General features: G+C 45.0%; 1 protein-coding gene across 2 annotated transcripts in view; it reads left to right on the top strand.

The window, feature by feature from the left end:
- LNX1 (ligand of numb-protein X 1) overlaps positions 1-14,711 on the top strand; it is a 193,134-nt gene that overhangs the window by 74,477 nt on the left and 103,946 nt on the right. Inside the window, exon 3 of one of the 2 annotated variants that reach the window (XM_068974863.1) lies at positions 1,068-1,560. In XM_068974863.1, coding sequence (XP_068830964.1) covers positions 1,169-1,560 — 392 coding nt within the window. In that variant the 5' untranslated portion in view covers positions 1,068-1,168. Of the gene's footprint in view, positions 1-1,067; positions 1,561-10,413; positions 10,506-14,711 lie in introns of those variants that run through there. The other variant, XM_068974864.1, reaches the window with a different exon arrangement.

Raw genomic sequence — 14,711 nt, 5'->3', positions numbered from 1 at the left:
TATATATAATTGAATGAAAGAGAACTATGAGAACAAAGCAAAAGACCCCTGAGAGGAACTATAGCTTTCAGTTTCCAGGCGAAATGAGCTTGGCTGGAGACAGAATGACTTCAGCAACAAATATATGTAAGAATAGTTAACACTTACTGGGCACTTACTGTATTTTAGGCATAATTCTAAAGTGTTTTATGCTTCATATGTCATTTACTCTTCACAACAACCCTCTGAGATAGGCCATTACAGTATCATCTCCACTTTACAGACATGGAAGTGAAAGTGAAAGTGAAATCCCTCAGTCGTGTCCGACTCTTTGCAACCCCATGGACTGTAGCCCACCAGGCTCCTCTCTCCATGGGATTCTCCAGGCAAGCATACTGGAGTGGGTTGCCATTTCCTTCTCCAGGGGATCTTCCTGACCCAGGGATCGAACCTGGATCTCCAGCATTCCAGGCAGACACTTTAACCTCTGAGCCACTACAGACATGGAAACGGAGACTTCCATCATTGGTGCAGTGATGGTGAGATTGGCACAGACAGCGTGGCTCCGGAAACACCTTTACCACGAAGTGACTGAACAAATGAAATGCATGCAGAAGAAAACAATGCTTTCAGCTTCATAAAAATACAACTGCCTCAGCAGCTCTTATTTCTTCTCAGATGATTTAGTTGAAGACTATGGGGTGTCCTTTATTTTCTGGGTTTTAGAGAAAGGTAGTGAAGAGAGATAAGAGAAAGCCATCAGAGCATTAACATCTTCTTCTTGTCATGATCTGACACAGGATTTTATAAATCACTGGTCTGCTTTGTTAGGGCCTGTTTCTGGGCATTCTCAGATTTCACTCAAATAATTTTCACTGCACTAATATGAGGAAATTAGGCGTAAGTATTATTCCTGCTAAGATAGGTAGTTAAACTGAGGCATAAGGAAGCCAGGCTTCAGGTCTCGTTGGTCAGTCACCACGTGGTCACTCGTTCCAGGCCTTCCTAGTCACAGCTCAGTTCTGTCCACTGGCAGCACCGCCTACCGTCCATAACCAAGATAGATGAGCAGTCTCCTTCTCTTTCAGGTTTGTGGATGGCTCCTAGAAGATCCTGATTTACTCTGGAGGAAATACTGTTTTCCGGGGTTGGTTTCCGGTCATCCTGCTCTACCCACTCCCAGTTGACCATGAACCAGGCAGACCCCGCTGAGGACCCGGATCCCAGCGCTGCACCCCTGTGTGTGGTGTGCGGCCAAGCCCACTCCCCCGAGGAAAACCACTTCTACACCTACACGGAAGATGTGGACGATGACCTCATTTGCCACATCTGCCTGCAAGCTCTTCTGGACCCTCTGGACACGCCATGTGGACACACCTACTGTACAGTCTGCCTCACCAACTTCCTGGTGGAGAAGGACTTCTGCCCCGTGGATCGAAAGCCTCTGGTTCTGCAGCACTGCAAGAAATCCAACATCCTGGTCAACAAGCTCCTCAACAAGCTGCTGGTGACCTGCCCGTTCACGGAGCACTGCGCCGAGGTGCTGCAGCGCTGCGACCTTGAGCATCACTTTCAAACGAGGTAGGGAGGGGCTTCCCTTGTGGCTCAGCTGGTCAAGAATCAGCCTGCAGTGCGGGAGACCTGAGTTCAATCCCTGGTTTGGGAAGATCCCCTGAAGAAGGGAAAGGCTACCCACTCTAGTATTCTGGCCTGGAGAATTCTATACAGTCCATGGGGTCGCACGAAAGTCGGAGGCGATTTTCACTTTCGCTTTCTAGGGCTGCTGCTGCAAGGGCGGGGTGTTGCAGGGTCCCGGTGCTCCCGGAAATACCTGTTTTTTTACCTTATGCTTTGCAGCCAGTGAAAGGATTCATTCAAAGTAGGAAACGGTTGAGATATTCTGGCTGTGGTTCAGTGTGAGGAAACAGCACATGGTGGAGTTGTGGGGTGTGAATGTGTGTATATGTGTGGGTGTGTGTTTATACGGTTGGAAGGTTTTCTGGTAAAATATAAATAATATAAAATTTGCCGAGCATTTTTAAGTGTGCTTTTAAGTGACATTAAGTACGTTTACACTGATGTAACAATCATCACCAATAGCCATTTCCAGGATTTTTTTCATCTTCCAGAATAAAACTTCACATCCATTTAAAAAATTAAAATAAACCCCCCTCATTTCTCCCTCTCCAGCCACTGGCACCCACCATTCTGCTTTCTGTCTCCATGAATTTGACCGCTGTAGAAACCTCATATAAGAAGCATCGTTCAGTATTTGTTCTTTTGTGACTGGTTTATTTCATTTGGGTGCATCTGAAATGTGAAAGATACTGGAGAATCTAATGAGAAGCTTTCTCATCTCATTTTGTGAGGCTTCAGGTTCCCAAAAAGATATCCTGGAGGACATTGCTTGCCTTTTTATGTAAGAAAAAAAAAAAAAAATCTCTCCCAGTTTGGCCGATGGCTTGCTCTGTACAGGAACTACCAAAGCCCAACTATCCTTTGAGGAGACACGAGGTATTTTCAACTAAGTTTCTAAGAGGAGAGATTTACAAAACTTTTGTCCTTCTAGTGATTTGTTCTGCACGTTCTTCCGCACAGGTGTGCACACTGATGCAGAACTGTGGTGTGACTGCTCCTGCTGGTGGTCAGCACCATCCACCCCACCATCTACCTCTTACTTCACCCACTCACATCTTGTGTTCCTGAGCGTGCTTCTTGTGGACAGCCTCAGGGGGTGGCCCTGGGTCTCAGGCGCAGGAGTTCCTCTCTTAGAGCATCTAAGGTGCTTAATAAGACATGAACAGTAATACCAGAATTATTTTGTAAGAGGAAATTTGGAAACTGGTGTTTATCTTGGTTCCTATTGTGACAAGGGTGAGAGGCAGGTGCGGGTGTTTTTTTTTCTAAAGATCGCATTCCTTAAGCCCTGAATCTGAGTTGTCTTTGGGGACATGCAGAATCTCTAACATGGAAGTTTGCATCCAAAGCACCTGCCTGGGTGTAATGCTTCACACATGTTTTCCATAGTAATTAATTATGTTGGTAAACACACTTTCCCCCACTAGATGTTGAGCCAGATGCATCTATGTCAGGTTTGTGAGTTGCCTCTGACCCTCTGTGATCTCAGGTGTGTGAGCTAGGATGTGCCTCTTGTCTGGTTGCCCGGAAGGAAACGTGGCCAGAGGAAAAGGGGTAAGGGAGTCTGTGTGTGACTTTTGCTGCAAGTTTTGTCTGGGTAGGGGAGGCGTTGCCTGCATAAGGGAGGCGTTGCCTGCAGGGGAGTGGGCCTGGGGTCAAAGATGAGGTGGATGCAGACAGATGCTAACACAGGGCCAGGGCCAAGACTGCAGCCACACCAGAGAGAAGAGGTGAGGAGCAAGAGGAGGAGAAAAGGCCCTGGGCGACCTCCCTGCCCCATTCCCATGTTGGCTACTTTTGCCGTTTATATAATACATTTGTGTTTGGGAGCTGTATTTGATTCCTGCTGCTGCTGTAACAAATGATTGCAAACTTAGTGGCTTAAAACAATGCCAGGTGTGTTACTTTCCAGTTCCGAGTATTCGGAGTCCAACCCAGGTCTCACTGACATCAGGGTGTTCAGAGGCTGGTTCCCTTTGGCTCTGGGGAGAGTCTCTTTCCTTGTGGCCTCCAGCTTCCAAAGGCCCTTGCATTCCCTGGCTTGTGGCTTCTTTCTCCATCTTCAAAGCCAGCAGCCTAGCATCTCTCTCTCTTCTCTCCTTTCTTGTTCCCTTCTCTTTCTCTGTCTCTCTCCTTTCCTTCCATCACCACATCTCTTTCTATGACTGTGATCCTCCTGACTTCCTTATATCAGGACGCCTGTGATGACACTGGGATCCACTCAGTGAATCCACCTGGATAGTTCAGGTTCCTTTCCTCATCTCAGGATTTATTTAGTTGCATCTGTAAGTCCCCTTTGCCATGTGAGGAGACACATTCACAGGTTCTGAGGGTGAGGAGGCAGACTGCTTTGGGGAGGGGCGTGTTAGGTATTCTGCCCACTACTGGAGTTTTGCAGGAGACGGGTAGAGAGGACAGAGACAAGGAGAGAAATAGAAGCACTCTGAAGTAAGAGAGTAAAAACACGGCAGCCCTACCCCCTCCCCTCATCAAGCACTGACTTGGGGCCAAGAATATCCCTAAGAATTGGGATAAGATAGCACATGGAGCTGAGAGCAAGGCTGGAAAGAAGTGCTTCCAGGGGAGGTCTGGGAAGAGACTGGTCGGGGTCAGGAGGGGTGGGGCGCTTCTGGGGTCTAGAGAGAGATGACTCAAGTGCACCTCAGCTGCCCACACTGGCTGCATGACCCCACACCTCAAGGAAGCCTGGGAGAAAGGTCTGCTGAACGCTCAGCGCATAACGAGGTGTGCAGAGCTAATTGAATTCACATGTCTGAGCTGTGGCCTCAGAGTCTTTCACCCTCCCCTTCAGCAGCCCTCGGTGACGAGGGAACTCTCGGGGCAAGGTGTTGGGCCTCCACACTTGCTGTGACTCCACACTTCAGCTTCCTAAGTAGGTTAAAACCAACATTTCCAAAAATACGTTGAATTTGTTAGTCATCAAATGCTTAATATATACTTCCTTGCCTCCTGCTCCCTGAGCATTTTACTGGCCAGGATTCAGAATCTGGAGCTAATCTGGAACTTGACTCCAGAGCCCTCTTGGGCCCAGGGCCTGTGACCAACCAGTTCAGTAGACTGCCTCTTCCTCCTCTTAGAAGAGAGGTTAAGATTAAGGCACTGCTACTGCTGGAGTCTCTCAAAGTAGGAAAACTCAGATGTTACCGGGAAGCTGGTGTTTTCCTTACATTTGGATTCGAGGCCTCCAGGTTGGTGGCTGCTTGTATGGAAGTGTTGTCATATGTTTGTACTAGAAGATAAATTTATATTTATAAATTTTGCATTCTTCATTTCAGTATTTAAAATGTAATGAGTTAAAAATATTTTCTTTGACTGATGGTACTTTGATGAGTATAAAGTAGGCAGGCTGAGAATTGACCTAAAATGGAGAACTTCACTGTAATTCTTGTTGATAACTACGGGCAGACTGACGTTGATCCACATGTCCTTCCAGGGGATCCTAGAGAGCTAGCAACCCTGGGCTTCACGGGAAGCTCCCTATAGGCGGTTTGTCCGCCTGTGCAATGGGAATTTATTTCAGTTGACTCCTTGAAAACTAAGCTCTTGCAGAAATAAATCACATTTAGAATGTTTCCATTGTCCCTTTAGTAAATAACCTGTGTTCAAGAACTATTTCCCCAAGGTCTCTGTTCACGGCCTGTCTAGAGGATCATGCATGCTATGGTTATCAGGGATGCTGCCTGTTTTTCTGCAGAATTTATGTCATTTGTAAACACTGCTTACTACTTCAGGCCCTGGGTTGAATATAAATCCTAAAGTAAAGCATGTATGGGCAACTGTGGGTGTGCAGGACTGGCTGGACCAGCAATGACTTGGGTGACTTGTTTAACTTCAGACTGGAGAGTTCTTCTGTGGGAGTAAATCTAAGCATGTAAGCTGATGTTTGGAATCTTCTGGATAATTCTGTTGTCCTCTGCTCTTAGATGATTGCAGACTCCTATCACATGGGTCTACTATAAAGAATTCCCACAAGAGTGATGGGCTATTGAGTGCAATGGCAGACTTCCCAACCAAGGGATATTGGCATAGTTGGGGCACAGCAGAGGGTCAGTTCAATGCACCTCTCTTGACCCAGACTGGCAGTGAGAGGGTGTGTGGAGGTGAAGTTTTACTTCCTTGATCCCGAGTGGGCATTTTTTTAGTCTCAAGACTACATCTCTATTTTGCAGTATCATTCTCTGCATATATAATATTTATCAACAATCCACAATAGGCCAGGCCCAGAATGAAAGAAAAATCTATATAAGCCACAATTTCTGCCTCTGAGAAAATGACCTCTGAAAGGTAAAAGAGAGAATTTGAAAACACACACATGTTGAGTTCATGGGACAAGCCGCTTTGCCCTTGAGTTTCTCTCTCATGGATGATAATAAAAACGTGAGATAGTAAAGCTGACCCCCTTCAGTATTTACTTAGCACAAATAAAGAGCTCATTGTTCAGTGTTTTGAAAACAGTCCTGGGTGAAAATGTGATGGTATTGGCACACCTGACTGAAGACTCTCTAGAGTTATTTTCTTGATTAAGTTTAAACCCAATGTCCTGGAAATTTCTTCCCCAAAGACCTACACTGGAACCTCTCCTGACCTTTTCTTCTATCAGGGGCCCTTCTCTGTTGTTGTTCAGTTGCTCAGTCATGTCTGACACGTTGTGACCCCATGGACTGCAGTGCGCCAGGTTTCCCTGTCTTTCACCAGCTCATAGAATTTGCTCAAACTCATATCCATCGAGTTGGTGATGCCATCCAACCATCTCATCCTCTGTGGCCCTCTTCTCTCCTGCCCTCAATCTTTCCCAGCCATCAGGGTCTTTTCCAATGAGTTCGCTCTTTGCGTCGGGTGACCAGAGTATTGGAGCTTTAGCCTTAGCATCAGTCCTTCCAATGAATATTCAGACCCTTCTCTGTACCATGTTCCATAAACACAGACTCAGGTAGCTGCCTACAGGGCAGGGAAAGTTCTACTGCCAGAGTAAAGGACTAGGGACTATTACCCTATGGAAAGGTGGTCAAGTAACAAGTCTCGTTGGTCATTTTAGCCTGGCTTAACATCTCCACTCTGACTGTGCTTAACATGCATCCTTCACATGACTTTCCAATCCTGAACCCACTTTCTCCTGGCCATGCCTAACTGAGATCTGTTTTTTTAGTTCTCCTGGGCACAGAAGAGATGAGGAAATTTTCTGCCTTTGTTTTTGAGAGAACCATTGAGCATCCATCAGATTATGCTCCAAGAAATTCTTTAGAGAAATCACATTCTCCTAGACACCCATTCCAAGAAATATTCCTTACCTTTTCCCTTGGTTCCTGGGCATTTATTATCCATTCATATACATGCTCAACCCCTGCCATCACTCTCATAAAGTTTGAAGTCTGTTTTTGCTAATTTGCCTGTGATCAAGAAAGACTATTCCAAGAAATGGTCTCTTTAACCAAGTTGAATTCTCTTTCATTCAACAGATATTTATTGAGCATCTACTGTGTTCTAGGCACTGTGATGAGAATACAGTAGAAAACAATATCAATAGAGCTCCTGCCCTCAAGGAGTTCCCTGCTTAGTGATAAGAAAAAAAGACAAGAAAACTGGAGGTGATTGATGATTGGTGATGTCTGAGCTGACATTTAAAGATAAAGAGGACTCAGAGCCTGGAGGCAAGGATTAGGGTTATGACTGTACTGTTTACAGTGATCCATGACCATTTGAAAGTAGGATTTTATTCCAAAAAGATTATATTAGATAGGACTACATCTGAGGATGGGTAATAAAAGATTCAAGTTATATTGATCTAACTATGTAGAAGTTTCCTTTTTCTCATTTAGCACAAACTTTGGGGCTAGGAAGCCCACAACTAGTATGATGTTGCTATCAGGAATCCAGGCTCCTTCTGCTTTTCAATTAGCATTCATCCTCATAATTATTACCTCCTGGCCTCAAAATGGCTGCTCAAGCCCCAGCATCACATCCAATTTCCAGGCAAAAAGAACCAGGCCTTAAGGGCAAAATGCAGTGTACAAACTGAGACTCCCTCCTTTAAAGAGCTTTCTAGGCTGTGTCACCCAGTAATTTCTTCTTATACCTTGTTAGCCATTGTCATATTACATGGCTGCCTGTCTGTGGGAGAGGCAAAGTGCATCACCACCATAAACAAAACACAGGTGCTCTTAAAAAGAAGATGAGATTAGATATTGAATAGGAAGTCAGCTGTTTTTGCAAGAGTGACAGAAACAATAAAAAAACAATACCTTCGTTTTTATATTGCATTCATATCCATTGGGATTCCCTGGTGGCTCAGATGGTAAAGTGTCTGCCCGCAATGTGGGAGACCCGGGTTCGATTCCTGGGTCAGGAAGATCCCCTGGAGAAGGAAATGGCAACCCACTCCAGTACTCTTGCCTAGAAAATTCCATGGATGGAGGAGCCTGGTGGGCTATAGTCCATGTGGTCACAAAGAGTTGGACACGACTGAGCAACTTCACTTCACTTCACTTCTTCAGATTCATTAAGGCATCTTATCCTTTTGAAATGCAAGAAGTGAAAGGCAGACACCTTTCTTTTTAATAGAGACTTGGAGAAGCAATCTGACCTACCCAAGATCATCAGAAATACAATCCAGCACACTCTGAAGCCTCTGTGTTATATACGATGCTACTTATGAGTTATGCTCTATACAGTAGATCCTGGACATTCAAGATGAGCACGTCCCAGGACTCTGTGAAACTCTGTATTCAGGAAAAGACTGAGCAGGAGGAAAGAAGGGCCAGGGTGAGAACAGCAAAGCCTCTTGGAAATAGATACTGATCTGCCAGCCAGGCTCAATCTGCCACAATTATTAGTGGCTATTAATAACAACATTTACAACAACAGCTAAACACTCATGCAGTCCTTTGTTCTTACAGGCATTATTTCATTCCACCTTCATAACAACACTGTGAGTTAAGCATACTATTGTTGTCTTTACAAAGGAGGATACGGAAGTTCAGAGAGATTAAGCAACATGCCCAGTGTCACACAGCTCATTCCTGGCAGAGCTAGGGTTCAGACTCAAGCCTGTTTGATGACAGCATCTCAATTCCAAACCTTACTTCCTTTTTTATGCTCTTCACAGACTCTGACTCTCTTGCACACCAGAGAAAGGGAGTGGAATTCAAATTAGGACCTCCAAAGAATTATAGATGCCATGCTTTATCAAGGTTGTGTATCTCAGATGTAAACTGTAGAAGTGAAATCTGTACATCCTCAGGGTCTCCTGTAGTTAAAGTCTTTTAGCACTGTCAAAGATGAATGCAAATCTCTGATGCCAGTTTCCCTGCTTGTATGTGTGTGTTTTAAGTCGCTTTAGTCGTGTCTGACTCTTGTGACCCCATGGACTGTAGCCCGCCAGGCTCCTCTGTCCATGGGATTCTCCAGGCAAGAATATTGGAGTGGCTTGCTATTTCCTCATCCAGGGGATCTTTCCAACCCAGGGATTGACCCATGTCTCTTCTGTCTCCTGCATTGGCAGGCACATTCTTTACCAGTAGCACCTGCAGTTGGTGTCATCCTGTAGATTTTCCTTAATCTTCTTCCTGTGAAGTGGAGTTTGTTGTAATTGCCAGGTTGTGGTTAATGTAACTACCTTTTTGAGCCAGTTCTATTAAGATTTGGGTCTTCAGTTACCAAAATGGATTTCCATCTTCTTAAACATGAACTAGAAGGAGAGGAATCTGAGGCTTCTGTGGCATTCCAGAGCTTAGGCATGCAAAGAAGCCCTCGTGTTAAGACAAGTAGTATGGTCTGGAATCATAGACCTCAAAGGTGGAAGAGATGCTGTGGTCCAGCCTCCACAGAACCAAGGAATTAAGGCATTATTAGCTCCATTTCAAAAATGAGATGACTGAGGCTCAGAGCTTCAATGAGACGCCCAGAATCCTGCAGCTAGTGTCAGAGCCTAATTCAATTACTCCAGGGAGCAGGAGGAATGGAATAACTTTTCTTCTTACAGATTAGGAGTCTGTGTACACTGTTTTTAAAGAACTTCATGTCTGTCTATTGAGGCCTTTGGTTAGTCTCAGAGAGAATGACACAACCTATTCTGTCATAGGGACAGTTTTCAAAATTAACAGGAAAGATATCACTTCCCTTACCTCTGTCTGTGTGGTCAGGAAATTGACAGGTAAATTACCTTAAGTACATATTCTAAATATACATGGAGAGGTGGAGCTGGTTCCTATTAACATTCCTGTGCAACAATATCCAAAGACTCACTTTGAGCTCAGCTCTCTAGGCTCTGTTCCAAAGATGCTGATTTCAACCCGTGTCTTCCTCCAGTCAAGCTGGAGGACAGCTTCTGAGTATCTGCTTATTCACACAGTGGGCTCTGCATGTGCCATCTTCATGCCCTCTTCCAACACAGATCAGCTTCCAGCCCGGCTGCTCCCGGCCAGTGATGTAAATGTACCAGCTGCTTCCTGAGAACCAGTCGGCAGCCTGCAGGAGGGGGCAGGTCCCTTTCCCAGGCATCAGCCTGTCTGCTCTCAGCCTAACCCTCTCTCCAGCCTTGGTGGGGCCCTTCATTCTCATATCTCCCCATCTGAGAATCAGAGCACCTCACAGTCCCCTTACTAGCCTGTGATTTATCAACGCAGCTCCAGCCAAGGGCTCTGAGTCTGATTCTCTATGATCTGCTGATTGTGGGAACATGGCAAAGGTTGTTTAAAGGGGCGGGCTGGGCTGGGCCCCTGCCACTGACAGAGAGAAGGTGGCTGGTGGGGGGAGAAAAAGCTGCACCCTGATCGGAAAATGAAGGCGCTTCTGTTGCTGATCCTGCCTTGGCTCAGCCCTGCCAACTACGTTGACAATGTGGGCAATCTGCACTTCCTGTACTCAGAACTGTGAGTCCCCCTCTCACCGTGCCTGCCTGTGTCTGTGTCTCGGGGTGTCGGGGGTGGGACCGAGTCCGAACTTGGGCCGGTATGTCAGTTTAGAGGGATAAATTCCACATCCACTAGATGCACTTGGACAAAACATCCTGCCAGTAGTTTGAAGTCGCGTGCTTAGCGGTCTGTGACTTAAAAGAGAAACACCATCTTACTAATGCAGTGCTTTCCCAACAAGGCATTTTTTCCCCTGCATCTGTGCCAACACTGCTTTCTTCCTTTCTTTTTTTTTTTTTTGATACTCTGCTTTTTCTCAATAGCTGCTTCTTCACTTCCCTCCATAAATAGAACCAAAGGACCGTTAAGAACAGAAGCTGCATGTACAGACCTGAAGTCTCTACTGGACATTTCTAGTTATAAACAGATATCATCCTTTTTTGAGACAATCGGTCTCCAATCCTGAAAACACCAAGAGTGTCAGTATGGGGGCAAGATAGGCCTATATGTAAAAAATCTACACCCTTTTTGTTTTTATTTTTGATAATTTTTATGCATCGGAAAGCAGAAAGAACCCTGTAGTGAATACCTGTATTCCTATCACCTAGATATAATGATTAACATTTTGCCAATTTTGCCTCATTTGTTTTATTTTTTATGGAAGTGGTTTGGAGTAGATTGCAGTCATCATAACATTTTACCTCTAAATATTTCATTATGCATCTCAAAAAAAACATTTTCCTCCATGACCTATGTTCATTTTGTAAGAGGAAATGACACACATCCCCAATCTTTACAGTAATACTTTTCAGGCTGTTTTTGTTAATAAGCTTTGAAAAAGGATTGCAGACTGATGTGAACAGCTTCTAGCGATCAGATGCAAAGTGCTGCTGTGTATGTCTCAGTGTTGGGAGTATTTACAAAAATGTAGTTCTCTTTACTCACTGGACAGGTGAAAATAGCAAGAGTTGCTTCTTTATAAATTAGAGTCGGGGTGAGGGGTAATTGAAAAGAGGGACTCTAAATAGAGTCCAGACATCAGACATCCCAGAATAGAAAAGCTTGACTGGTCAGATTTAAGTAGAGATCCTCACATGTTCAGATATAACCAGTGCCTCTGTTATAGTTAGGCAGACTGATCAATTTGCCCAGCGCAGTAGATGCTCAATAAATGCTCCAGAAGCAGAGAAGAGAATGAATGACCTGGGTCTATGAAGGACATTCATTTTGAGGACTCTTCATTTTAGGGTTTCCTGGTCCTATCTTATTGGAATGTAAACCTGGTCTACCTTGGATAAGAAGGTTCATAGAGAAAGTATCTGGCTTAAGCCTGAAAAGTGAACATCTCTGGGGTAATAATGACATTGTGGAAGCTTGTCTAGAAAAACATATGATGGCAGATTTAATTGGGATTATGGAAAAGCCCCTTCCTGTCTCATGATGGATGCTGAAGCTATCTCTCAAATCTAGTGCCAGAAAGCGTTCCTCCCAACCCTTTTCACCTGCATCTCTCCACCCCCATCCCCCACCCCCATCCACTATCCTTGTTATTTGCTGTATTAGTTTCCCAGGGCTGCTGCAACTAATTATATACAAGACAGCACATATTTAATCTCTCACAGTTCTGGGGGCTAGGAGCTTGAAATTAAGGTGGCAGTAGGGCCACACTCTGTGAGGGCTGTCGGAGAGAATCCTTCCTCACCTCTCCCAGCTTCTGGGGGCTCCAGGCATTCCTTGGCTGTGGCTGCCTCACTTCAGTCTCTTCCTCCATCTTCACTTGGCCTTCTGCGGTGTGTGCTCTCCAGTTCTACATCTTCTTCCCCTCTTATAAGGATACGTGTCCCTGGATTCAGGACTCATCGGATAATCCAGATGATCTTGAGAACCTTAGTTTAATTGCATCTGTAAGACTACTTATCCAAATAGGGTCACATTCACAAGTTCTGGGTGGCATGTTTTTAGGGGCCACCATTCAACCCATGTCAGGTGCTAATGAGGAACCTTTCCATTGAGGTACTTTCCATTTATAGCCTAATTAAATGCAAGCTCTTCAGACTGGCTTACAGTTTTCTTTTCCACAAATGCATGAATCAAAGGCAACTTTTCTGAGTGAATTCAAGCTAGCCACCTTTTCTGAATGTGACGCAATCCAGGAGGCATGATACAATTAGAAATATCACGTTCCTGTACTGATTTGATAGAACTTTCTTGGAAGCTCCCAGTTCTGTGCAGCTGTTACCTGATGCTGCTAGTGATAATGAACTAATCAGTGAATTAATGACATGTTTCAGGTGCTGGGGCTTCCCTTGTGGCTAAGCTAGTAAATAATCCACCTGCAATGTAGTTCATGTACTGCGGCAGGTACTGGAAGGAATATATGGGCAATAAAAAATTAGTCACAGCACCTACCCACAGGTGTTGGGGATTTAATTGAGAAGATAAAATGTATATAGATAAGAAATACAAACAATGATCTAAGACATAAAGGGTTAAGTCTTTAGACAGTAGGTTAGGTAACCAGTTAAGAGGAGGAAGAGATTGTGCATTTCAGTGAAATTGATCAGGGAAAGTTTGGCAAGGAGATGGGGGCCTGAGCGGGAATTTGAAGTAATTAGGGAGGAATTAGGCAGAGTCAGAGATGCACAGAGAAATGTTTCAGGCAGAGTTTCAGAAAGGATAAGAGGTGGCTGTGGTTGTCAGCAAAGGTTAGAAAACAACTGAGAGCTGTGAATGGCACTGCTGGGTGGTTCTGCTCAGTATTCTTGGCACTGGGGCCACAGGGTGGTGAGATGCTACTGTTGGCCGCTGGGATCTCAAAGGTGGAGTGCATTAACCAGGCTTTTTCTGACACCCTTGTCTAGGCTTTGGTGTCCAGGCCTTGGGTAAAGCTTGCCCTGTGTCCTGAGCTTCCAACCACAAAACTCCTTCTGGATTTTCCTTTCTCTCTGACACCAAGACTCTCTCAGCCTGAGTCCTTTTCCCTAGCATCCCAGCTGGAAAACTGGAGTTAATCCAGTAAATGGATTCAAATTTAAGATGTGGTCCCCAAGGGTCTCAAACTCAAATGCCTAGAGGAACCAGGCAGGAGTTATCTAAACATGTGAATCATTCAGATCTAAGATTACAGGAAGACCTGAGGCCTCTGATCAACTGCTGAGAAAGTAGGTATACAAATATGTATGCATATATATAAAAACATATATGAAAAGAAATTGAAAGTGAAGTCGCTCAGTCATGTCTGACTCTTTACGAACCCATGGACTATAGCCTACCACTCTCCTCCATCCATGGGATTTTCCAGGCAAGAGTACTGGAGTGGGTTGTCATTCCCTTCTCCAGGGGGATCTTCCTGACCCAGGGATCGAACCCGGGTCTCCTGCATTGTAGGCAGATGCTTTACCATCTGAGCCACCAGGGAAGTCCATACACATATATATGTATATATAAGGTCAGGGGAGTGTGTAATTTCCTCGGTTCTATCTCATCACAACCAAAATTTAAAGTAACAGACGTTAAAGCCCTCGGACAGGGTGTGTCACAGCTCTCAGCTCTCGGACAGACCATGTTACAGCTGTTGGACAGATCGGTGGTACAGCTCCGTGTTACAGCTCAATTTTATTTAGAAAATAAAAGGAAAATACATCCTTGAGGTGTGAGGGCATGCTGACCCAAAAGACACGAAGAGAAGAGAAGAGAGAGAGAGAGCCCCGGCCCTTCGGCTCCCCTTTTATCCGTTTTTCACCCCCTGGGCCTGCCCTGTGTAAACTGGGCTAGCCAGGAGGGCTGATTGTTCTACCCAAGGTCCTCACTCGGGTCCTCTGAGCTTCCTTTCTTCCATTTTCATGGGCTTTCCCCTTCCTTGTCTTTTAGCCACTGCCATTCTGGACTCCTTTTTCCTATTCTAACTACCTAATATATAATATACATATTATGTATACAGGTTCGATCCTTGGGTTTAGAAGATTCCCTGGAGAAGGGAAAGGCTACCCACTCCAGTATTCTGGCCTAGAGAATTCCATGGACTGTATAATCCATGGTTCAGTTCAGTTCAGTCACTCAGTCATGTCTGACTCTTTGCTACCCCATGAACCGCAGTACACCAGGCCTCCCTGTCCATCACCAACTTCCGGAGTTCACCAAAACCCATGTCCATTGAGTCAGTGATGCCATCCAACCATCTCATCCTCTGTTGTCCCCTTCTCCTCCTGCCCTCTATCTTTCCCA

Source organism: Capricornis sumatraensis, chromosome 7 (assembly GCF_032405125.1).
Source record: "Capricornis sumatraensis isolate serow.1 chromosome 7, serow.2, whole genome shotgun sequence".
NCBI lineage: Eukaryota > Metazoa > Chordata > Mammalia > Artiodactyla > Bovidae > Capricornis > Capricornis sumatraensis.
The sequence above is the reverse complement of the archived record's forward strand: the minus strand, read 5'-3'. Positions and strand labels throughout refer to the sequence as shown.